The sequence below is a fragment of the Camelus bactrianus genome, chromosome 21 (genome assembly GCF_048773025.1).
Source record: "Camelus bactrianus isolate YW-2024 breed Bactrian camel chromosome 21, ASM4877302v1, whole genome shotgun sequence".
Taxonomy (NCBI): Eukaryota; Metazoa; Chordata; class Mammalia; order Artiodactyla; family Camelidae; genus Camelus; species Camelus bactrianus.
In genome coordinates, this window is record NC_133559.1 from 25,323,531 (window position 1) to 25,347,702 (window position 24,172).

The 24,172-nt window shown below is 37.5% G+C and overlaps 1 protein-coding gene across 1 annotated transcript in view; it reads left to right on the plus strand.

The window, feature by feature from the left end:
- Positions 1–22,448, plus strand: part of SOAT1 (sterol O-acyltransferase 1) — a 60,488-nt gene extending 38,040 nt beyond the window's left edge. Inside the window, exons 4-16 of the mRNA XM_074349872.1 lie at positions 5,683–5,828; positions 6,885–6,944; positions 7,852–7,959; positions 8,790–9,072; positions 9,788–9,866; positions 10,443–10,524; positions 10,835–10,880; positions 11,651–11,780; positions 13,433–13,530; positions 14,755–14,853; positions 15,878–16,013; positions 16,608–16,753; positions 18,377–22,448. Coding sequence (XP_074205973.1) covers positions 5,683–5,828; positions 6,885–6,944; positions 7,852–7,959; positions 8,790–9,072; positions 9,788–9,866; positions 10,443–10,524; positions 10,835–10,880; positions 11,651–11,780; positions 13,433–13,530; positions 14,755–14,853; positions 15,878–16,013; positions 16,608–16,753; positions 18,377–18,433 — 1,470 coding nt within the window. The 3' untranslated portion in view covers positions 18,434–22,448. The remainder of the gene's footprint in view (positions 1–5,682; positions 5,829–6,884; positions 6,945–7,851; positions 7,960–8,789; positions 9,073–9,787; positions 9,867–10,442; positions 10,525–10,834; positions 10,881–11,650; positions 11,781–13,432; positions 13,531–14,754; positions 14,854–15,877; positions 16,014–16,607; positions 16,754–18,376) is intronic.
- The last annotated feature ends 1,724 nt before the right edge of the window (positions 22,449–24,172 follow it).

Genomic DNA, 24,172 nt, shown 5'->3' on the forward strand with positions numbered 1-24,172 from the left:
TTTATACTCTGTACTCAGAGTATACATTTTTTGCTTTGTGTTTCTTTTTCTCAGCCTGCTTTTTAATTTTTTTGTGCCTATATGCCTTTGAAGGGGTTGCAAATGACCTGGCTCTTTTCTCATTATAGGACTCAGTCCAAATTAACCTCTTGTTTGGAAGCCTTTTTAGAATCATGATCTTTCTAAAGTGAAAATCTGAATATGTTTATAAACCTTGTGCTTATAAGGTTATTGGTTTCCCATTGCCCTTAGAATAAAATGAAAAATTCCTGAAATGGCTTAAAGACCTGTCGGGATCTAGCCCCTTTGATCCCTCGTGCGTATGCGACTTCACTGTGTTCCTACCACAGCATTTTCGCTTCAGAGTTCTTGTTCCCCATTCTTAGAATCTTACAAGTTGTCCTGTTGAGCTGCCTATTTAAAATTGGGGTTCTTTGAGCCCTAAAATAGAGTGATTCTGTTTCATAGATTTATCTAAGCACCATGCTTTTCTAGTTTCTAGTTAACTGCCTGCCTCCTTCCTTCTGTCATCTCTCTGTCTGTCTGTTGTTGTGCTGAGACAGTCGTCCGTGGGTGGAATTAATATTCATAGAGATGAGACTGAGAAGGTAAGCGAATTAGAAAGCCTATAACCTCCAACCTTCTTTTCAGGTTACTGGTATTAGACGTTTTTCAGGTTTATTGTGATCACATTTTGAAGTTCTAATTAATGCCACTTTCACATTATACAACAACTCAGAAGAAGGCAGGAGTGGAGCGCTTGTGCTATAGTTTGATGTATGCCCTCTTACAAAGGGGATCTCAGGAATAAGCAGTCATTTTCATTATTTATTTTCATCAGTACTTGGATACGTGAGAGGAGGCGGCTGAGGAAACTTAATAGTGTTCGCAGTAGAGTTCTTCCTTGTGTCCCAGTGGCAGCAGCTTCCATCAACTTTAATTCCTCAGAGAAAGAGGAGAAGGGCATTGTCGATGAAAAAAAAAAATAATCAGTCCATCTGAAAAAGACATGGAAAATTTTTATTTGAGCCAAATTGAGGATTATAACCCAGGAACAGACTCAGAAAGCTCCAGGAACTGTTCCAGCCGTTAGAGGTCAAAACACAGTTCTGTAAGTTTTTGGGACAGATAGCCGTACAATAAACGACACATGATTGACAGTTTGCAGGTCTACATCTGCAAAGCAAGTAGTGGGGCAAAGGTCACTGGGGCTCCTTACAAGATTAAGAAGGAAGATTATCTTCTAAGGAATTGTGACCCTTGATGAGATTGAGAAGGTCTGGTTAATGCAGACAGATGCACAATACACACTATAGAAGAGGGAGGAGGCTCAAATGGGCAAAGAAAAGTTTTATGTTTACATTTTTCTCGTCTTGCCATAAGGAAACAGAGCAGGACCCTGTGGGGCCCTCGTGGGCACAAAAGCCTTTCCGTGTCCCCTGTTTTTTGTTTGTTGAAAATGGGCTTCATTCAGCCTCCTTCACCTTCGCTGAGTTCCAAGAGGCAGATTCAAACAGTAGCTAATTAGGGAAGAGAGTTCTTTTTCAGGAACTAAGGGCCCCACCCAGGTGAAGGACGATGTGGCTTCAGGCTGAGCACCAGATTCCTGGAACACCGCCCTGTTACCTCATGACCAGCCAGTCGGAGGAAGGTCACACACCCTGCAGCCCTCACCCCAAATGTTGCCTATTAAAAGCTTCTCTCCAAAAACCATTGGAGAGTTCAGGTTTTTGAGGACAAGCCACCCGTTCTCTTTGCTTGGCCCTGCAGTAAACCTGTCTCAGCTCCAAACTCCGATGTTTTGGTTTTTTTGGGTCTCGCTGTCCTTTGGCAAGTGAACTTGCTTTCGGGACAATAAAATAAATGCCCTGATGCTGTTGTTGGAGTATGGGGAAAAAAGGAAGGGGAAAGGAGCAACCCAGAAAATAACAGTACACCTGTGCTCAGGATAAGGGGCTCTAAAAACTTTTATTTTCTCTAAATGAGGGCCAGCAAAGAAGCCGGCTAGGATCCAACGCTGCAGCTGCACAATAGAAGGACCTGGCTTAACTTGACCCCATGCTCATTGTAATGTAATTAACGTTGCAATTTGAGCCTCCTCCCATAGGTTTCTCTGTGCCCATCATGGGTAAGAACCTGCCCAAAAGGGATGGTCAAGCCTGAGCACAAGGAACTGAGCCATCAACCAATCAATCAATCACAAAAAAACGCCCCTAAGCCAGGGTATAAGACAGAAGAAACAAAGGAGTGGCCCCAATTTTCCTCTCTTGGATTGACCCGCTCCCCAATTCTCAGGAGTGTATTATATTTTACTACCTCTTTACTTTACTAATACAATCTTGTTTATATCATGCTTTCTGTCTCTTGTTAAAAGTTCATTTTTTTTAGGTGACTAAGAACCAAGGTAACTTTTAGTCCCCCTTTCTGTGTAACAATATGAATAGGGGGCAAAATGTTAAGACCTTATTGCATGGTTTAGCCCCCATCCTGCCTCCCCTCCCTTCTTTTCTGACCTCACCTCTTAGCCCTCTTCTGCTTCAGCTGGAATGCCCTATTCTGTGCTGTTTCTCACATACGCCACAGGTGTTCCTGCCGCAGGGCTTTTACACTTATGCTTCTTTCTTCCTGGTACTTTTTCCAGGGATAGTGACTAACTTCAGACCTTTGCAAATGTCATTTTATCTTTGAGGCTTTCCATGACCTCTCTATGAAAATACCCCCACTTCCTGCTGGTCCCTTTGCTTTATTTCTTTCCATGACACTGCCCCCCTGTATCCTGTTCATCCCCACTGAAATTTTAAGTTCTATGGGGACGGGGCTAGGTTTTGTTTGTTTTGTCTCCAGCACCTACAGCAGTGCCCAGAACTGTACCTGGCACTTAGTGGAATGAATGCTTTCCCTTCTCTTCTTTTTAGTATATTTCTGTAGGGGGTCTGTCACTGCACAGAAGTTCATGTGCTTGATGAACAGGGAAGCCAGACAATCAGAAATGTTGGAGTTTGAGCAGAGACAGATAGATCTATTGCAGGGACAAGCAACGAGAGCAGGTGGCTCATGCTTACAAAGCCCCACCTCTGATGGTTTTCGGGGAGAAGTTTTTAATAGGCAACATCTGGGATGAAGGCTGCAGGGTGTGTGATTTCCTTTGGATTAGTTGGTGGTGAGGTAACAGGGTGGTTGTTCCAGGAATCTTGGGCTCAGCCTGAAGTCACCATCCTTCACCTGGGTGGGGCCTTAGTTCATGCAAAAGAACTCAAAGATATATCCCTTGAGGAGGAACCAGGACCCTGCCTCGAGGCTGCAGGATTATTTCTTGACTGTTCCTCCCTTGTTTCTGCATTCTCTCCCTTTGCTGATAAGCAAGTGTTTGAATCTGCCCTCTGGAAGTCAAGGAAAGTCAGGGAGGCTAAATGAAGCCTATTTCCTACAAACAAGTAATGGGGCACACAGAAAGGATTTGTACCAGGGAGGGCCCCGCAGAGTCCTGCTCTGTTCCGGGTCCTGGGAGAAAGAGAACCAGGCATGGCTTTCTTCTCTAAGAAGCCATTTTTGGCCTTAGCCATTTTGGGATCTAAGCCTGGCCAAAAGGCTTACCCTTGAACAAGTCTCAGTAATTAAAGATCTTAAGGGAAGTGAGGGAATGCAGAAACAAAGGAAAAGCAGTCAAGAAGCAATAGTTAAGGGATAAAACAGAGTCCTCAATGGATATACTTAACAATCCGATACCCATCTTTGAGTTCTGTAGGAACTAAGGCCACCCAGGCCTCCACCCAAGTGGAGGATGGAAGGACGATGCTGACTCTCATAACTTCAGTCAAGGAAAGCTTGGACTCTATGGACTTTGGCCCCAATTCTATGCTGAATTCTCCTCTGCTCAAGCCCCTTCATGAATATGCACGTACCCTTAGGTTAAACCTCCCCGGTTTTGCTGTTCTGGGAGACAGGGCTTCGGGAAAGGCCCCCTGTGTTCTCCTTACTTGCTGCGAGTCATAAATCCTTCTTTCTCCCGCTCTTTGGTGTGAATGCTCAACACCCACCAAGAGGTGAACCCAGTATTTTGGGTGACATTTCTACATGGGACATTTTTTGTAGCTGGAAAGAAGCCTTTATTTGTTAAGCAGTCCAACCCTAGAACTCAATGAGGGAAGAACCCTTTTCTGGAGGAGAGGAAGTTGTTTTGCTTTTGTTTGCGCAAGCATCATGCCTGTTGAGAAATTGCAAAAGGAAGCTCAACATATAATTGAAACAAGCGAAAGGAACTAAAATGACAAACTGTTAGATGGCTTTAATATGAACAAATCATATTATAAAAACTCTTTATTCTTTTAGGGACCACAGGACCTTTATATTTTGCCCTTAAACTGACCTACATCATATGCGTTTTCTGTTTTGGCTGATTGCTTCCTGTCTCTGCTTTTTATCATATTGTCTCCTCATGCCACTTTTTACTCAAAGCCCTACTTGGTGGTCCTTCGAGGTTTCAGCTCAACTCTCAGCTCAAGAAGACCTTTCTAATCGTCTCATCCTTGCTTTCTTTGTTTGCTGAACTTTTCTGTGTTCTTTGAGTCTTCTCATTGATGGTTGTATTGCTCAGGTGACACCTAGATAGTCTACTGTGTGTTGTTTATATGTGTTTATCTTATATTTTCCATTTCCATGATCTGTCTTCTGAGGGCTAGTGTATTCTCACTGCTCAAGACCCAAAAGGCATTTGGGAACTATGGGAGATAGCAGTTTGAAAAGCCTTCGGATAGTTCCATTAGATACTCTGGTATTTTTAGGCTTTGCTTTTAAAGGACTTGGTCGAACTCTTGTTAAAACAGAATCCAGAAGAATGCTACTTAAGATATTTTAGGTTCAACCTAAATAATTTCGTTAGAAGAAAGAGCATTTTTTTTTCTTGAAGAATTATTAAGTAACTAATAAGTAGCAAGTAACACTTTGTTTTCCTTTGCAAAGGTGAATCTTGCCAATGTAGAAATACCATTTACAATTTGAGCACCCACAGTAGGTGGCCTACTATCATTTGAAGAAGTGCTTTTTTGCTTCATACTTTTCAAAAATTATGTAAGTCTTAAGATGTTAAAAATAGCTTGGGACCAAAATGTATAACAGTTTTATGTTATAAAAGTATGTATGTTATGGCTAGGTAAATATATAGTTATGAAAGTAGGAATAAACATTATTGTATAAATGTTGGTATTGTACAGAAATGGCATGATTTAAAATACAAACATCGGGTACTTGGGGCTAAAGACGTTGCTTGAGAAGAAAGGATACTTAAAGTTATATAATGCTGACCTATTATTGATTTTTACTTTTTGTCGTTTTCCAGATAAAAATTTGAGGAGGTAAAAATAGAGTTGTCATTTTTAGTATTTTTGTTATTTTATTTTTGTATATCATTTGTAGGAGTTCGTTTTGTAGGTGATGACTTTGATTTATGCTTAAAAGAGTTTAAATTTTTTAAAAGACATAACTCATCATGTTGCTTTTTCAGTAGCCATTTCTGAAACTACAGGTCAGTTACAGAAATCACTTCTGTTTTTATTCCTGTGAACTCACTTAACATGGATTCCTTTTGGTCCAACTCTGTTGAAGAGACCCCTTTAGAAAAATGTTAATACTCCATAAGCTAGCTATAGCGCCTCATGTTTTCCTTTATTTGTTTTAAAATTCTAGGAATTGAAGCCATTTTTTATGAAGGAAGTTGGCAATCACTTTGATGATTTTGTGACCAATCTCATTGAAAAATCTACGTCATTAGACAATGGAGGTTGTTCTCTGACATCCTTTTCTGTTCTTGGAGAGAACCACCACAGAGCTAAGTAAGTATGAGTGTTAGTTCCTTTTAATACACACATCTGTGGTCAGAAAGTGGACTGCACTAAAAATGCCTGCATTCACACTTGAGCTCCACATTTTATTAGCTGTGTGTTGCCTTGGGCATACTATTTTAAACACTTGAAGATTGGATTTTTCATCTTAATAAGTGGATTATAACAAATGCACACCACATTTATGACCTTGCTGACTTACAACAGCCAACACTTGTTAAGTGCTTTACATTTAAACAATGTCCCAGGGAGGCGGACCCTATAGCTGTCTACATATTATAGATCAGGAAACTGAAGCACAGAGCAGTTATATGTTGCCCAAGATGACACTGTGGGGATTTGAACCCACAGTCTGGCTCCAGAGCGTGTGCTTTTTCACTGTATCATTAAACCGCCTCTCTGTTGTACCCTATACAATACTTGCAAGAAAATACAGTACAATTAGTATTATGTTTTTTTTAAACTGGCCAGTCATCCAGAGCATCTCTCCTATTCTGGAGGACAGTTTTGACCAGAATAGTCAGCAGAAGGGCTAGTGGTACTGCAGAAAGCCATAAAGAAATTGATAATGTTAGATGTTAAAATGTGAGATTTTAGTAACTGGAGTCAGTCTTTAGATAGGAGGCTCTTGGGGATTGTTGGAAGCCCTCAGGGGAGGGCGTCGTAAACGTCAGTGCAGTTTGGAGGCTAGATCAGTAACACTATGTGAACTGGAGTAAAGGAATGGTTGGAGGCTTGTTTATGACCTTAGGAATGTTTAGGAGAAGAAAGAGTGGTTGTCATGATGCCTGTGATGTCAGGAATGCATTTCCATGGGGACTGATGTATGGGGGCTCTTTGAATGCTGCTCATCCTACCTCAGCATTGTTCAGAAGGAGTAGATGAGATAACATGCTTAAAACCCTTAACACAGGACCTGGAGCATAGTGAGAAGGCAGTTAATTATATTACAAGCTGTAGTTGGTAATATTCCTTGTCTTATCCATAGATTTAAATTTCTTGTAATGCTTGACTTATATTTTGTTTTCACATCTTGATTCTTCTCAGAGATCAGAGAGCGCGTCCAGAACATGGAAAGATTTTTGTTATCAGGCGATCTCTCTTAGAGTGAGTATTTTTGGTTGCTTTCGTTAACTATTAGTTTGAATTTAAAAAATCAAACTATTCTTAAAAATTTTACTTATTTTTAATTAAAAAAAATTTTTGTGTGGGGTAGGTAGTTAGGCTTATTTATTTTTTTAATGTCTGTACTGGGGATTGGACCTAGGACCTTGTACATGCTAGGTATTCACTCTGCCACTGAGCTATGCCCTCCCCCCTCAAGCTGTTCTGACGGTTAGAATCATTGCATAATCTATGAATGTTAAATGACCTTGTTCTGTATTCATATAATTCTTAGTTTTGATATTTCTCTTTGTGCATTTGCCATCTCTTGCTCCTTCTTTCTGGTCTTCTGGTTCTGTATCTAGTTTCAAAGGAGTTAGAGATAAGAATGATTATTGGTCTTCTGATAAATTCCTTGAAGTTGTACTGCAGAGAACTGGTTACCCAAAGAGCTAGAACAAAAGTTTTCTAATGAGGTAAACTACTTTGAGAGAATTCTGGTGTTGCTGCCTTCTTGATAAAATTTTTTCATCTCTTCTTTGGCTAGCCGGCTTAGAGACGTGATCGTTTTCTCAGATTTGCTTATTTTAGGACTTGATTGTGTGGATTTTATGGGGGGAAAATAAGCAATATAAATTAATTGTGGCAAGCTCATTTGTGAAGTGAAAATAAAAGGCGCATTTTGAGTAGGTAATGAATATTTCTTTGGAAATGCTCTCTGAGTAGATCATTTATTTATTTACTCATTCATTTATTAGAATACTGACATTCATTAGTAATATTCTGTGATTACTGTTTGAGATGTTTTTGGAGGGTGGATTAAGGATCTTCTGTACTGCTTTAAAGTCTTTAATATGTGGTGTTTTAAAAATTAAATATTGAGTAATTTTTATTTGAACTACATTTACAGTGAGCTGTTTGAGGTGGACCATATCAGAACAATATATCACATGTTCATTGCCCTCTTCATTCTCTTCATCCTCAGCACACTTGTGGTAGATTACATTGATGAAGGAAGGTAAGACAAGAAAAAGGATGTTTGCTTAGTTGATGCATGGAGTATTCAGAGTTTTCACTGTATTTAAATTCTGGTAAAAGATGATTTGGTTACAGTTGCTTCAGAAAATCCCAGAGCAGCTGACTTGAGGGTGAGATTTCTCTCTTCTGAAAAGTACAACTAAGAAAAATGTTAAAAGTTTATTAGTTTTATTTTTAAAATGGTCTGTTTTAATACACCATATTAATGGTTTCTAGCTTCCTTAGTGAGAGAATTTTGCGTATAGGACTTACCAGTTTCTACCATGGTATGCATTTTAGGTTGTTTCTTGGAAAAATTAGCTTATTGGAATTTAACATTGAAAAATGGGATTTTTTTAATATAAAAATCAAATAAAATGACAGATAATCATACATTTAATTATGTGCTTTATTAGTGAACTAAAATTTTAGCTAATGATATAATAATTTATTGGATTCTTGAATTGTACTACTTTCTTCTGAAAAATCATCTTTTCTATGTAACGGTGATCGCTATTTGAATATTTTAAATATTAACTTTGCCATAGAATGTTTAGAGCTTAAAATGTATTAATGTGAGAATCTAATCTTTAAGAAGTTCAAACCCTTATTATTTTAGGTTATTTTAGATGTCTTGTGTTCAGGGACCATATTATCTTAGGGCTCTTAGAAAATAGGTAAGTTATAGAGCAGAGGCTTAGGAGCATAGTGTATTAGTGTTGTGGGGTTTCCTAAAGTTGAGGGGTTTGGGTCTTAAAGTTTTTAATTTGATCAATCAATGCATATTAAAAATTTATTTCTGTGTTTTTTCTGTGTGCTTTTTCTCCCCAGGCTGGTGCTTGATTTCAATCTCATGTCTTACGCTTTTGGCAAATTTCCCGTTGTTATATGGACATGGTGCACCATGTTCTTATGTACACTTTCAGTTCCCTATTTCCTGTTTCAACGCTGGGCCAGAGGGTATCACAGGAGTTCTCATCCAGTGGTCTATTCTCTCTTATATTGCTTCCTTTTTGTGGTCTTCCAGACTGTAGTGTTAGGTTTTGGACCACCTTATGTTGTGCTAGCATATACACTGCCACCAGCTTCCCGGTGCATTATTATACTTGAACAGGTAAGATTTTGAGTGTTGCGCAGTGCAGTGCCATGCTTAGTTAGCTAGGAGGTGGTGGTGGTGGTAGTAGAAGATGTTATTTTTTGTTATATTGGATAAATTTTCATATTTGGTTCTTTGTGCTATTATCTGTAAAATTAAAGTGTTAGACTAGATCATCTCATCGCTTAAAGATTTGTTCTAGCTTCAGTGTTTTCTGGTTCTTGATAATTGAAATAAGTAATATTGAGCCTTTCTTGATGAATTCAGGTTTTGTTCTTGAATACTTTTTGAAGAAGCCGTCTATATTCTAAGTATATTTGTAATTAAAAACTCCACTTTTGAAGTGTCAGATTCATTGTTTTGTCATATAACCATCATAGAACCATCTAAAAGATTTGTTTATATGTCCTTCAGAATTTTCTGACTTACATTGGCTGTCTGTAATGCTCTGTTGGACTGATGGAAAGAATGACTTTCTTTGAACAGGCTTTTAATTTCTTAATTTGTAATATACCTGTAATAGATGGTGCTGTTAGATGCAAAATAATTTGCATAATAACATGTTCTTTATAGAATTTGTTTTTCATTTGCTTTATTCCATAAAAGTGGGTTTGAGTTGGTGTATACAAAATTAGGAAGTTCTTTATGTAATTATAATCTAGTGCTGTTTTGCAGTTGCTTGTAGGAGACAAGACAGTGATAGAAAATTCACTTTCCCCTTCCTTCTTTGTAGATTCGTTTGATAATGAAGGCCTATTCGTTTGTCAGAGAGAATGTGCCTCGGGTACTAAATTCAGCCAAGGAGAAATCAAGTATGTGATTCCATTAAGTCAAAGGATTGTTCATTAGGGTATCTTAACCTTTGGTGTTTTTACTAGGATGGCATATTACCTTCTGTAAACATTATGTTTGATTTTAAATATATAGAACTTGAAAAAAAAACCAATCAACCTGTTGGAAGGGGAAAAATATTTATATATATTTATATATAGGATTTGTATTGATTTTAGAAGACTCTATTTCCTGATTATTCCTGTTTTACCTTTGTACCCACAGTTTAAAAACATTGCTCATTAGACTTGCAACTTTGCATAATGTTTATAGAATGTTAATAGACTCATCACACCCCATGTGCTTACAGCTTCTAGAATTGTTGCTTCAAACTCCAGAAGTTATCTCTAAGTCACAGGAATAAGTTAGTTTAGAGGGATTGGTAACATTTGGTTAATATAAGAATAAGAAGCCATCATTTGGGGAGATCAGGAAGAAGCAACACGAGCTAAGAGAGCTAGTTTTTTGTCGTCCCTATTCTGTGCTTATTTTCCCCTTTCAGTTTTGCTGAAAGGGACTGAAGAGCCTCCAGTCTAAGTGTAGTTTTCCTTTTCCAGGCACTGTTCCAATACCTACAGTCAACCAGTACTTATATTTCTTGTTTGCTCCTACACTCATCTACCGTGACAACTATCCCAGGTAACGGCACTGGCCAGTAGAAATGGGGGAGCACCAGGAAAGTGGTGGGCGCGAGGTGGGGTGGGTAGATGGGGGCTGTTTTCTGTAGGGCTGCAGAGCACATTGAATGGGTTTTAACTTTCTTGCTGGCACGGGAAACCCCAAATGGTGATTCCAGCAATACGATTTGATTACAGCAATTTGAGACAGAATTATACAGATATTTCCTATGTCAAAAAAGATGTTCTGTGTGGGAAAATATTGTGAGGATTTTTTTTAAGTTCATTTATTTACTTTATTTAGAAAAGTTACTTTGTTTCTTCCTTTTTAGGACTCCCAGTGTAAGATGGGGTTATGTGGCTATGCAGTTTGCACAGGTAAATTTTTTTTTTTTAACTGCCTAAGGTTTGTTGGTGGGAAATGGGGATCTGAATATAGTAAGAATAATTTATGACGCAACATTGTAAAAAAAAATGACTATAAATCAATAAAAAATGTTTAAAAAAAGAATAATTTAATATATTTAAAGTGTTGGTAAATTCATGTCTAGTGGGAGCTCTAAAACTCTTACTGAAGTCTTGGTAAACTATTCTCAGTACAGTAACTGGTATTTGTTTTGCCAACATCAAAAGTAATTTTCTACAATAAAAGAATTTGTTTTAATTAAAGTCATTCCATTTGGTTACTTCATTATGCATCTAGGTTAATTTCCTCCTCCCTTTCTGTTTTTTATTCCATTTTTGGATGTATGTCTGTGGGGGTATGGTCTGACAGTTCCCCAACCCCTTAATGGGATCATATACCACAGAAGTTCCTACTGAAAAATCTTGTGTTAATCAAATACCTATTTATGAAATAGGTTCTTTTTTTAAGGGTTTCGTGTGGCTGGAAAAGTAGGTTCCAGAGTCTGATTTTTCAAAAATGCTATTTGGTAAAGGGTCAGGAACAGGTGTGGTAGAAATGAGGCTTGAGTACTATCTTTGAAAGAGTCCAGTTTGGCAACCTTACAGACTAGTGTTAAATGGAATATATATGTGTAAACATTAGTTTTTGGGTCACATATGTATCTTCTTTTGAAGGAAAGAAATCACTCTCCATCTTTCCTTGTCAAGCCATCATTATTATAATTGTCTTTATCATGTTTCAGTTTTTGGGATGCCTTTTTTACGTGTACTACATCTTCAAAAGGCTCTGTGGCCCCTTGTTTCGGAATATCAAAGAGGAGCCCTTCAGCGCCCGTGTTCTGGTCTTATGTGTATTTAACTCCATCTTGCCAGGTAACGTGGGTACTGGTTCATTTGGCCATTCCTAAAGTTGCACGGAAAACAGAAAGCTGTTGTGTGTGAGCACCTTTGATTTACCTGCTTTTCACTGTAAACTCATCTACACGTCTATACTGCCTGTGACCTCTTTCCATTTGTCTCACAAAGGAAGCGTACTTCCAGTCTCTGGCCAGTCTTTCCATTTGTCTTCTGACTTTCACTCATATTTTGCTTTCTCTGACTGTGGATAGTCCATATTTTTGCTTATCTTCCCATTCACTATACAGTCACTATAATCTTGCTTCTGATTCTACCAAGTCACTGAAATGACCTTTATTAAAATCCCTAATCTCCAGCAGTTGGTTTAGCCCTTATTTTATTTAATCTCCATGAAACGTTGGGTGCTGTCGACCAGTTTGAAATCTCTCTAGTCACTCTCCTATTCTGTCTTTCTGGCCATACCCAGTCTCCTGTCTTCATTCATTCCACTGTTTTTTTCTAGAGATATATGGTTATCTGTTACATGCCAGGTGCTGGGGACACGGCATTGAACCAGACATACGTACTCTTTATTCTCTGGAAGCTTGCAGTTTAGTTGTATTTACAGTTTACTTGTTCTCTTGTGTCTGTCTATTAAATGTTGGTATTGTTTCTATCATCAGGTTCTCTCTTCCTTTCCTTCTCTCACAGATTTCTTCTAGTGATCCTCTTTGGTTTGCTTCCCCAAGATTTACTCCAGTAAATTCTTTTCTCTGTCCCTGTGATAGGGTATGTGTTACATACGTATGTCTTCCTCAGTAGTCTACAAATATCGTAAGATTAAGGACTGTGTCTTCTAGCCAGTCAGCCAGTCACAGTCTCTCTACATCGTAGACTCTATAAATATTTTTTGAATAAACAAGTGAATGAAAGGGATGGGCATGTAAATGGATACTATACAGTGTAATGTAATATATATTAAAATGCTGATGAACTTTGTCTCATATTGGCTTGACATTTAACAGGGGGTATTGAGAAATAGATAGGTTTGCCTGGCAGAGTGGTGGTGGAAGGTTTCTTCCAGGTAGTGGGATGGATTCAAAGGCCTGGAGTATTTCAGAAGGACAGAAGTCCAGTTGTGGAGATGTTTACAACCCTGGGGGTAGAGGCAGAGATGTTAACCTTGTCACTATCGACATTTTGGGCTGGATAATTCTTTGTCTTGGGAGGCTGTCTTGTGCATTGTAGGATATTAGCTCCATCCTGGCTTCTGACAACTACATACCATAACACATGGCCCACCCCTTGAGTGATGACAACCAAAAATGTGTCCAGAATTGCCAGCTGTCTCCTGGGGACAAAATCTCCCCGTTTTAAACGGCTGGTGTAGAGGAATGCGTGGGGGCCAGATTTTAACGGACTTTTACAAATTAAGCCATACATCTACGCATTTCTGTTAAAAACAGTCTGGGTCACTGGTCATCTATAAAACCCATTTGGGAGGAAATTATTCCTTTATTAAGAGAATTAACTTTCAAAAACCACCGTATCATTTCTGAGATGGGTAAGCTAGAATAATAACTCTTAATTTTACAAAATAATTCTAGCTAAGCAAATGATGACATAATTAACCGATTGGTACGTAAGCTGTTTGGAAAGACTGTTAATATTATTCATCTTATGTTTAGGTGTGCTGATACAGCTCCTTATTTTTTTTGCCTTTTTGCACTGCTGGCTCAATGCCTTTGCTGAGATGTTACGCTTTGGTGACAGGATGTTTTATAAGGTAATGTGTACTTGGACTCAGCTTTCTTTTCATTTTGTTTGTGTCCTAATTGTTAAGCATCTGAGTGTTACTGGCTACTAGCTTTTTTAAAATAAATGTGGAATAATTTTTTTCTATAGGTTTTATCAATATTAATTCTGAAATTCTGTTACTGATGTAGTTGGCATAGTCTTGTCTTTTTTTCTGCCTTTAGTATCTGCTCCCTTAGTACCATGTTTGGTTCCTGCTGGATCCTGTGTTGGTGATTATGTAGGAAGGCATGTGTCTAGAGAGCATTCTGAGACGTTGCTGACTTTTTACTCATTTAAAATTGGCTGCTTGGTGCTGTAGGAGTGATCTCAGCAAATTACGCTATTTAAGATTGTTGAACAGTTCATGAAGGAAATAACTTTTCCCTCCTTTATTTTGAAAGGTATTAATTCTTCTTAAAATAGTATTCTTACACTTCCAAAGTTGGAATTAAGTTCCGGACCAGAGAGTGGTTCATAAGTGTTCTGTAATCCTACCTCAAGCCCTCTAGAATTTTGTTTGTTTGTTGATGTTTTGGTAACACTCCAAGCCTACCCCTCCTTTCTCAGAGAAGTAGTGTGGGTTGCAGATTTTAGATGTCTTATTCCATTGGTCTGATCTTAAAGTAGGAAACAGGATATACATATATTGGAGTCAGCCATCATATCACTCCTTGTACAACTTAAAATTTTGCTGTTCATGATACCAGCAAACAGCTCTTAAGGGTTATCAGGCTAAGTCTGTGTGACCTTAGAATTCTCTCATTGTGTTTTAGCAAGGTAAGGGGGATTTACTGGTTGTTACTTTGATGAACATTAGGCTTAACAATTCTGTATGTTGTGTATCTTTCATCATAACTTATTTGATTAATACAACAGAATTAATGTCACATTGAACACTAATGATCAAAATGCCTTTTAAGATTTTTCTTACATCAGTGTATGGACTAACAATTTATCATGACACATTCTGAGTGTCACATGTGTATGTTCTTTGGGAAGATTCAGGGATTTTTGCTTTGGTTCTGTGTATGTATGCTTTTATTTATTTAAATTTACTTTGTTTATTTTGGGTGGGAGATAATTAGGTTTATTTATTTTTTTAGTGGAGGTCCTGGGGATTGAATCCAGGACCTGGTGCATGCTGAGCATGTGCTCTACCACTGAGCTGTACCCTCCCGCAAATGTGGTTTTATACCTTTGCCTTTTTCCTCAGGATTGGTGGAACTCCACATCCTACTCTAACTATTACAGGACCTGGAATGTGGTCGTCCATGACTGGCTATATTACTATGCTTACAAAGACTTTCTCTGGGTAAGTAGCAAGATTTAGTTAATGTTGTTCTAGAAGTAGAGATTCTTTTCCAGAAAGTATTAACATTATGCAGCTGCAAGAAGTTATACTTGGTTGTCTTCAGTTCTCTTGTGAGCCATTTATGTCTAAGGAACTGCTTTGAGACCAGTTTGTATAGTTACTTAGACTAATACCATGCTTTGCCCTGGGTTTTATTTTACATAATTACAAAGTAAGAATGCCTTTGGAATCTTTTCATTTTTTTTTTTGTTTTTGTTCCTTTATTAGAAGTGGAGAAGACACCTATTGATGGATTTACAACTCTCCAATATAGATTATTTTTATTTACTTAATTTTTTTATTGATGTATAGTCAGTTACAATGTGTCAATTCCTGGTGTACAGCATAATAGTATAGATTATTGATATATATCTTTGAGACATTCTTTAGGGCAGAATGTTTCTGAACTGATGAAATGGAATGTTGAGTCTCATGGGTGATTAACTCTGGATTGTGGGTTTTAATTGTTAAGGGCACTATTTGGCTACAGGACAATGCGTGTTGCAGATTACTCTTTGAATGTTCTTTCATTTATAAGTGTAGTTTTACTTAATGGATGAGGCAAATCCGTTGTTACTAAATCTTAGTTTTGTTGCCTGTAAAATGGTACCCGCCCAAACTACCATGCGGTGTTTGTTACTCTAAAGGTTGAAATTTGATGTGTCCATTGATACAGGAAAACTGTGTTTTGTCAGCCATAGTTACAGATAAAAGTTAATGTTTTTGAAAATATGCCCGATCTTCCAACATTAATGGTTTTGAAAATGCCTCATTTTAGTAAAAAAAAAAAAAAAGGATTTTTAAGCTGTCTGTTTTGTGGTTATTTTAGCACATTTAGATTAATCCAAGGAGTAGACTTAGAAAATCAAATACGAATATAATTAAACAGGTGTCTTTAGTTTGTGTTGATTATAAGTCTTATGTCGTTCATGCTTAGTTACTTACTTTTTAAAAATTGCTTTTTAATATTTTCCTTTCACTCTAGTTTTTCACTAAGAAGTTCAGGTCGGCCGCCATGCTGGCCGTCTTTGCCGTGTCTGCCGTCGTGCACGAGTATGCCTTGGCTCTCTGCTTGAACTTTTTCTATCCTGTGCTCTTCGTGCTCTTCATGTTCTTTGGAAGTAAGTATCTTGACATGCCGTGAGTACTGAATATTATGCTAAAAGATAAATTTAGAAAATAAAATTTTAAAATCAATGTAGAAAACTAGGCAGTAAGTAGTAATACCATTTCAAGGCAGTGTTTGTTTATCAGGTGGTAAAAACACTAATTTTTGAATAGTTATGTGCAACTCTGATGCAAGACGCTGACACTTTGAAATGAGCTAAATAACCTCTTGAAGACTGTTGGTAACACTGGTCTGATAGTTCATAAAAGCTAAAAATAACTTTGCCACTCTTAAGCTCTGTCACTGTTCATCCCCTGGAAAAAACTAACCCATTTTCAGGTGGAGTGGAGAGGGACAAATTAGAATATGAATAATTCCATGAAGTATATTTTCACCTGTTCTGAATACTGTCTAATTTCTAAATCATCACTGATTAATAAATTTCAACACTGAAGCTTCACTTTTATTTATAGGACCAATGGCGAGAATAAAATTTGTATGTACACACTTGGTGCTGTTTGTGATAATTAAATGATTAGAACAGATACCTGAGGCCTGATTCTGTTTTGATGAAGATACATGTTTTTTGTTGTCTTCCTGACTTTAGTGGCTTTCAACTTCCTTGTCAACGATAGTCGGAAAAGGCCAATTTGGAACGTTTTGATGTGGGCTTCCCTTTTCACGGGCCACGGAGTCATCCTGTGCTTTTATTCTCAAGAGTGGTATGCACGTCAACGCTGTCCTCTGAAAAATGTGAGTCATCAGTCGGGCTGGAGGAGAAAAGTAACCTTTTTGTCCCCTGATTGTGAGGGTTAGTGGGCAGCGTTAGGGGGAAGGGAGTAGTGGAGATTATGATGAATTAATGTTAAGGGGAGGGAAATGTGGAGTAAAAGCATTAACTTATTATCTGATCTTATTGCACTGTCCTTGAACTTTCCCTTTTCTTTGGTTTTCTTCCCATTGAACTCTCCTAGTTCTTAGTTCTCTTCTTTTCTTTTTTTCTTTTACTAATTTTTCGTTAGCTCCTTCTAATATTTTTCCTGTGTCCCGATAGTGTTGGTCTTCTCCAGGGTTTTCCCAGTGGCATGTGTATCCACCCCAAACCCCCAAACATGTATCTTTTTAAAAATTTTTCTTTATCAATAATCAGTTATGTGATACACATTCTTATTCACATATTTTTTGTGCTTATGGAAGTATATGATGCTAATAGCCAATATTTATTAAGCTCTCAATGTTTGGCACCCATGTTAAGTGCTTTTTCTTTTCTTTTCTTTTTTGGGAGGGTGGGGGATTAATATTAACTGTTTTCTTTTAATGGAGGTACAGGGGATTGGACCCAAGGTCTCATGCATGCTAAGCATGCACCCTACCACTTGAGGTATTCCCTCCTGCACAAACAAGTACCTTTTATCTCTTCCTTCCCAGAGTAACAAACTCTTTGTCAAAATGTCCAGCTAGACTTGTATGCCTAGGATCCCATTTCTCTTGATTCTTTGGTGGTGGTTTCTTTTTTTTGTAATCATATAAGAGTGTCATTCTTAGCACTTTAGCTTTCAGCTGCTTATGGATAGCCCCCAGATATTTAAGAGGGGATGCCTTCTTGATATATCTGCCTGGGTATTTCTCACAGGTGCCTATAACTGAAGATACTCACAATCAAATGAATCCGCTTTCCTCCCAAACCAAAGCTTCCCCGACGGTCTACCCTGATTTTGCTGTGCTGCCCTGACGCCCTCTCCTATTTCCTATGAATCCCCTTTGTGCGTTTGAACCAACTGCTCTGGACTCTGTCTCTGTCTCTGGTCACCCTGCTCTTTTGCACTCAGGTTTCACCTGTCAGATTTTGTTTTATCAGAATCCAGTTTGGATGCAACATCATCCATGAAGCTTTTTCAAATTCTTGCTCCAGTCTCTTTTTTTATTTCTGAACTTTCGTAGTATTTCATCTCTGCATTTAGATAATTCAGTAATTTAAAACCTTGTGGTATAGTGATTTATGTATATTATCATCCATAACCTACCACATTTAGATTTGGGGCTACTAAAAGCAGGGCTGTGCTAAAATAAAATGCAAGATACAGGAAAAAAGTAGTGCCTATTTGAAATTTGATCAGGAGTCCAGTGTAGTTCTGTAGAGTTTACTGGACTTCCAGAGCTTCATGTAAAGCTTCTAAATCAAATCTGTGCTGTAGATAAAAATGATGAGCATCTTTTGAATTAGTGAGCTGCTTTTGGCTTAAAGGTCACTCAAGTGCCAGGAGGCATTTTAGAGATGTACAGTATGTGACATTAGCATCCCCTGTCTACCCCGTATTTCATGCATACAGTGCACACAAGTAAACTACCCTTCCACTCTTTTTTTTCCCTTTGAAGCCCACATTTCTGAATTATATCCAGCCCCATTCCTGGACTTGTCGCTACACGTCTTAGAAGCTGGGACTTTGTTTCCTTCCTTGACACTGAAGACTGAGTATGTTCTACCTGATTTGGGGCCAGCATCTGTTTCCAGTCATTCCTGAAGTCACGTATGTCATTTGGACCACTGCAGGCTTACAGAGCTCCCTCCATTCATAGGTCACCTGAAGCTGAGCTGTTGGAAGTTTACTGGATGCTCGTACACTTGAGCAATTCTTAATTTTTTCCTTTTTGGGAGAAGGGAGACTTACAGTTGATTTAATAACAGATTTTTGCTGGGTCATAATGGCTTTAAATCTCAGACATTCTGTTTTGTTTCTTAACTCCATCTAATCAGAGACTAAATATTATGTTTTCTTGGCCACTGAATTAGCCAAAACACTGATGAAGAAATCATTTAAATGCCTCTGACTCAGAAATTTTGACATGTACACTGTTGGAATGTATGCTAAATAACCATTCAGTTGGGCAAGAAAATAATGTGGAATGTTTTGCTATTTCTAGTAGAAAGAGAGAAAAATACCTGTTTTTCCAAAGATAATCTTGTTACACATCCTAATTTGTGGGATTTAGTTCACTTCTATTTAACTTTTATCTTGTTTTTGTTGTACAGTGTAGGTCATGGTATTTGTGAAGCAAAATTATCCCTTTGACCTTGAATTCTTGAGTTTGCATCCATAATATTATGTATTGAGGGGAACAGAAGTAGGAGGGGAAAAAGAAAAAAGTGGCACAGGACAAAGGAAAATATTTTCTCTTAATACCTTTTGAAGTAATTTTTTAAAAGAATTTGCAGAATCAATCATTTGTTTAAATTATTTTATCGTGGTACTTGTGTGGAAGATAACTTTTTTTATTGTTTATTAAACTGTAAGATAATAACTTCTTTGAAGTTACTTAGAAGTAACCTTTGGTGTAGTTATTTTATTGTCTAATAAATACTGATTTGAATTATTTTGCAGACTAGTAAGTCTGTAACATTAAGTATTAATCACCATTAATATTAAACTGAATATTAAAGATCCAGCAACTGGCTTCTGCATTTGATCAATTATTATACTTTTCATGGTAGTATACTTTAGGTGCAACAAATTAATATGTGATCATTTGCAAGAAAATGTACTTTATAAAGTGTGATGTTCCCATGTTATAAGATGTCTATAGCTAATACAGTGTGGTGTGTAGGGCTGGTTTTGGTTGCTTGTATAGGTATGATTATATTTGTCAAGATTGAGCTTTGGAAGGGATATTGGACACCATATTCAACTTTCCACACATAGAAGTGAGATTTAAGAATTACCCAAAATATTTTTGTTATTTGGAGCAGTCACCTTGAGAAGCTGTCTTGGTGTTCTAGCAGCCCTCCTGCTATCCAGAAGGTTTTGGGAAATTTTTGCAAATTGTTTTAGTCAGTTTGAATCTCACAAGAAGGTAAGTAGAGTTCCTGCATAGTCACAACTTAGTTTGCACCACAAGTACCCAGCTTAGTCACCTTTTTTGTTTTCCATACTTTTCATCCAGTTGAGTGTAGGCAGATCCAGACTCAACAGACCAAAGTGTACCTCGAAGAAGGTTATTTTTAAAAAGCTACTTCCCCGTGTCCCCAAACAGTAATTATTTGTACAGCGGTATTGTGCTTGCAATGGAATAACCTCTAAATAAGCCTGCTTTAATATAGCTTGTAACTTCTGGCATTTTGATTAAAAATTAAAATGAATCAGTCACTTGAATTTTTAACTACATTTTAAATTGAGTGAGCTGAGAAAAACAGACTGGTCTAAACAGATTGGGCTATGAGTAAGCAAATGGAATTCTGAAGTTTACTACATTTTCTGTTAAGTACTGTAAATGTGCAGTCTCACTGGGAGGATTTCGTTGCTCTGTACTGATTCTGAGTACTGTATTTATTGGACTGATCAAGAAAACCTCTTTGTCTTCTCTTTTGCTTATTAGTGATTTTTTTTTTCTGCCCAGGAGTTTTAAGTGACAACAAATAATGTGTATGTAACTGTCAACTCTTTAGAATGATAAAACCGTCCTAAAAAATTTTCTGAAACACTTAAAGGAATAGCCCCTTTCTGTGGAAGATGCTAGTTTGATCGCCTTGGTCTTACTGCTCGCTGCTTAACGAGAGTCGTTCTTTTAAGTAACTACCTACACTCTTTAAACAAGTCAATTAAAACTAAAACTTCCTATTGATATGTTCCAGAAAGATTTATTGATTTTTTTTCTCTTTTGCTAATAGGGGTGGAAATTATTTTTATTTACTGGATGATACACTTTTTTCCTTTTGAAGATTAATGAGTTTAAATTTTCTTTCCAATAAAAAGTATTCATGACCATTACCAAAAGTTTTTATAACCATTAGTTTGGGTGTGTTATCTAAGAGAACAACTAAGATCTCTGACTTTGTCGAAAATTTGTTAGATGCTTTTATTCTCAATCCTGGATAGTGAAGGAAAAATGGAGGGTTTTTTTGGTCTGTTTGTTTTTGGTGGATTAATATGCAGTCGCCTGGATAAAGTTGCTTTCTCACGTTAGAGTTTAATTAAAACTGAGGCTGCTTCTAACCTGTCAACTACAACATTTGGAAGCAAGAGGAGTAGGGGAAATGTTTTTTCCTTTTTCAATAGATGCAGGGTGAAAGGGTGATATTTGCAGGCTAAGAAAGTATGGTGTGTAAATATTCTATATTTGCATGCACAGATTATGTTGTAGAAGTAATTCATGTATTACAGGCAATTTTTATCATAATGTAAAAATTATACTTGCCTGAAGAATTGAATCCTGAAATCTTTATAGAGAACTTAACAGAACATTTTGTTTTAAAAGTTGGTCATATGGGCTCCATAGCCTGGAAAGATATGTTATAAAATGTTGAAGTCTTTTATGCAAAATATCTTTGTTTTATGTGGTCATAAGTAATACTGAGTAAAGTTTAGTGTTCTCTGTGGGGAAAAATAATGAAGATAAAACTAGTACAACTCTGGTAAGCAGGTGGCCTGATGCAGTGTAGTAGTTTAAATGTTTTATTTAAAGAAACTTAAAAAAAAAAAACAGACTTAAGCCCTGCATGTAAAACCGATAAAATATACAGCTGCTTCTGGCTGAGACAGAGATGCCGGTCTGGAGCCCTTCTTTTTGGTATACCCATTTCCTCCTACCCCGGATACCAAGTTTGAAAACCACTGCTGCAGTGAAAAGAGCCCATGCACAGACTTTTGATTAAGATAAACCCATACCTACTAGCAATGGGACCTTGGGCAAAGTCGCTTAATTTACCAGAGCCACAGTTTTCCTCATCTGTAAAATGGGGACAATAACTACCTCGTAGGATTGTTGCAAACCACTAGCCCTGGCGGACATAGGGCCTCATTATTTTCCTTACTCTCCATAAATTCCAAACTTAAATCCTTATTTTTAATCTCATTGAAATCCCCCCCGCCCTAAAAAATGTTGCAGGGTTTGGGGGGATGTGTTTCAAATGCTACACACTCCCAAGAATATATTCTCCTTTAAACAGACTCTCGGGGTGGTGTGACTTGGCATTATACCTTGATTGATTTAACAGGCTCCCCCGTCATGGAATTAATTTGATAAGAATTTAACACGATTGTTAAAGGCATTCCTGTTTCCAGCTCTCCAAAATTACTTTCAGATTTATCTGTTTAGCATTAGGGTAGGGTGGCAAGCTTCTAAAAAGAAATGCATTTCTGCTTTTACCTAATTATCTAAGTCAAGTGTTTAGAACTAGTGTGTATACTTCATGTACTTAAGCTTTAGAAGTTAAGGAGAGGGAGAAACTAATGAGGCCTTACGTCTGCCAGTGTAAAGAATGCTCGTAGTCTTAAAAGGCAGAATACATTCCTTAAGGGAAGATAGTTCGTACTTAACAGTATATAATAGTTAATGAAGTTTAAGTGACTTGCTTACCAGTGCAAAATTTCATGTAACATACAGTTTATAATAGTTTTATGTATATATGTATATGTACGTGTGTATAAAGATCTGTCTTGAACATTGCTTCTCATATCTTAGGCTTTATGTTTATGGCTCAGAAATGGAAGGAACTGGGACGTAAATGTTTTGAGGAATAAAATGGGTATTAGTGAAGCTTATGTAAGTATCTGATTAGTTTCTAACATCATTGAATTTTCTATCAGGTCACAGAGTGCTGGAACTCAGTTTATAAAGGAGGTAGAATTCAGCTACGCTGGTTGAAATGGAGGGAGGAGTCCTTGCTTGGTCCACCTGTGCTCTTCCCCAGCCTGAATTTAATGCCCAGTTTGAAAATCAGTAGGTAACAATAAAGTTGATAAGCTTTAGGTTAGTAGGAAAGCTGTACAATCTAAGTAATCTACTAAATCCTTAATAAAGTTTCCTTTTTTTTAAACTGAAAAGTACAAAGATTTTTAAATAGGTAATTTGGATTTGAGAAAAAGGAAGACAATTTCAGAACTGATAGTTTTTTAAAAATCTAAAACTGCCTCTGTACTCCCTTTTTTTCCCCCCCAAAATGCTTTCTTCCTTATTTCTACACAATTACACTCACGTTTCTGCTGTCAGTATGCCCCTTTCCAACAGAGTGCTTGCCTTTGAGCTAGCAGATCCTTCACCATGCTTTATTGTGTTCTTTTCTTTGTCTTAATGAAATGGTAGGCGTACTTTCTGTTTTAAATAACTTTGAAACATGAGGCAGTTCATGCACTCAGCTGTTTTGAATTCCCAGGTGCAAACCTGCCACTGCTTGGGTGGAAGGAGCGCTCAGGCCCCAGCTATTTGGGGCCAGTGCGGCAGCTTCCTTTCTGTGTCAGTCCCTTTCCAGCCTGTGCGTGAAACCCATGGTGTTCTGAGAGCTGCAGAAAAGTCACGGGAATCTGACATTGTTATAAAGGTTATTCTATAATTAAAGATTTTTTTTCTAATTCACTTTTGTTTGTTCTTTTCCTGAATTCCTTTCCCCCACCCCTACTCCCCAAATCTTTGTCTAATCACTGGTATCATCACTTTGTTTAGCATACATTGTATCAGCATTAACTTCACATCTTTTAAGCTTTAAGAAGCATACATACACAGAAAAATGCAAAATACTGAATATGTGAACAATGGTGAACAAATATATTTGAAAAAACCTTAGTCTGTTGTTTTAAAAGTAACTTCAAGTTTATTTGATATTAATTCTATATTCACAGTGTATTTCACATTTATAAATACTTTTCACATTCATATCACAGACTTAAAACTTGTGAATAGGTATTTCTAAAAATGCACTGCCCAACCCCTCTCCTCCAGTGGGAAGGAATGAATCTAGGTTTCTAAAGATAAGTGAAAATCTGTTGAGTAGGAAGTGTGCCTTTTCAGACAAAACTTGGGGAAACTGATTTTGAAGCAAAATAGGTTGCTTCTGTTCCCTCTAAAGAATCCCATAATAGGAAACTATTATGATTAGGATTTGACATCACAATATTCCTTGCATAGAAACATGTACCATAGTAGCAGCCAAGAAGTACTCTCTAGTTAGCCTCCATGATCTGGGCTCTACCCACCTGCCTTTGTAGTGCCAGAGCAGTGGGAAGGGGGAAGTCCCTTCAGAAATTAGATGTACCTCTGATTCTTGGACCAAGTGACCATTCTTTGCCACTAAGAGCAAAGCCACAGCGTGACAGTTTTCCCTGATGAATTTATACTAAAGTTTAAGGTCTGTCCTTTTAGGCTCAGCTTGTGTCTGGATCCAGATTAACTACATTCATGAGT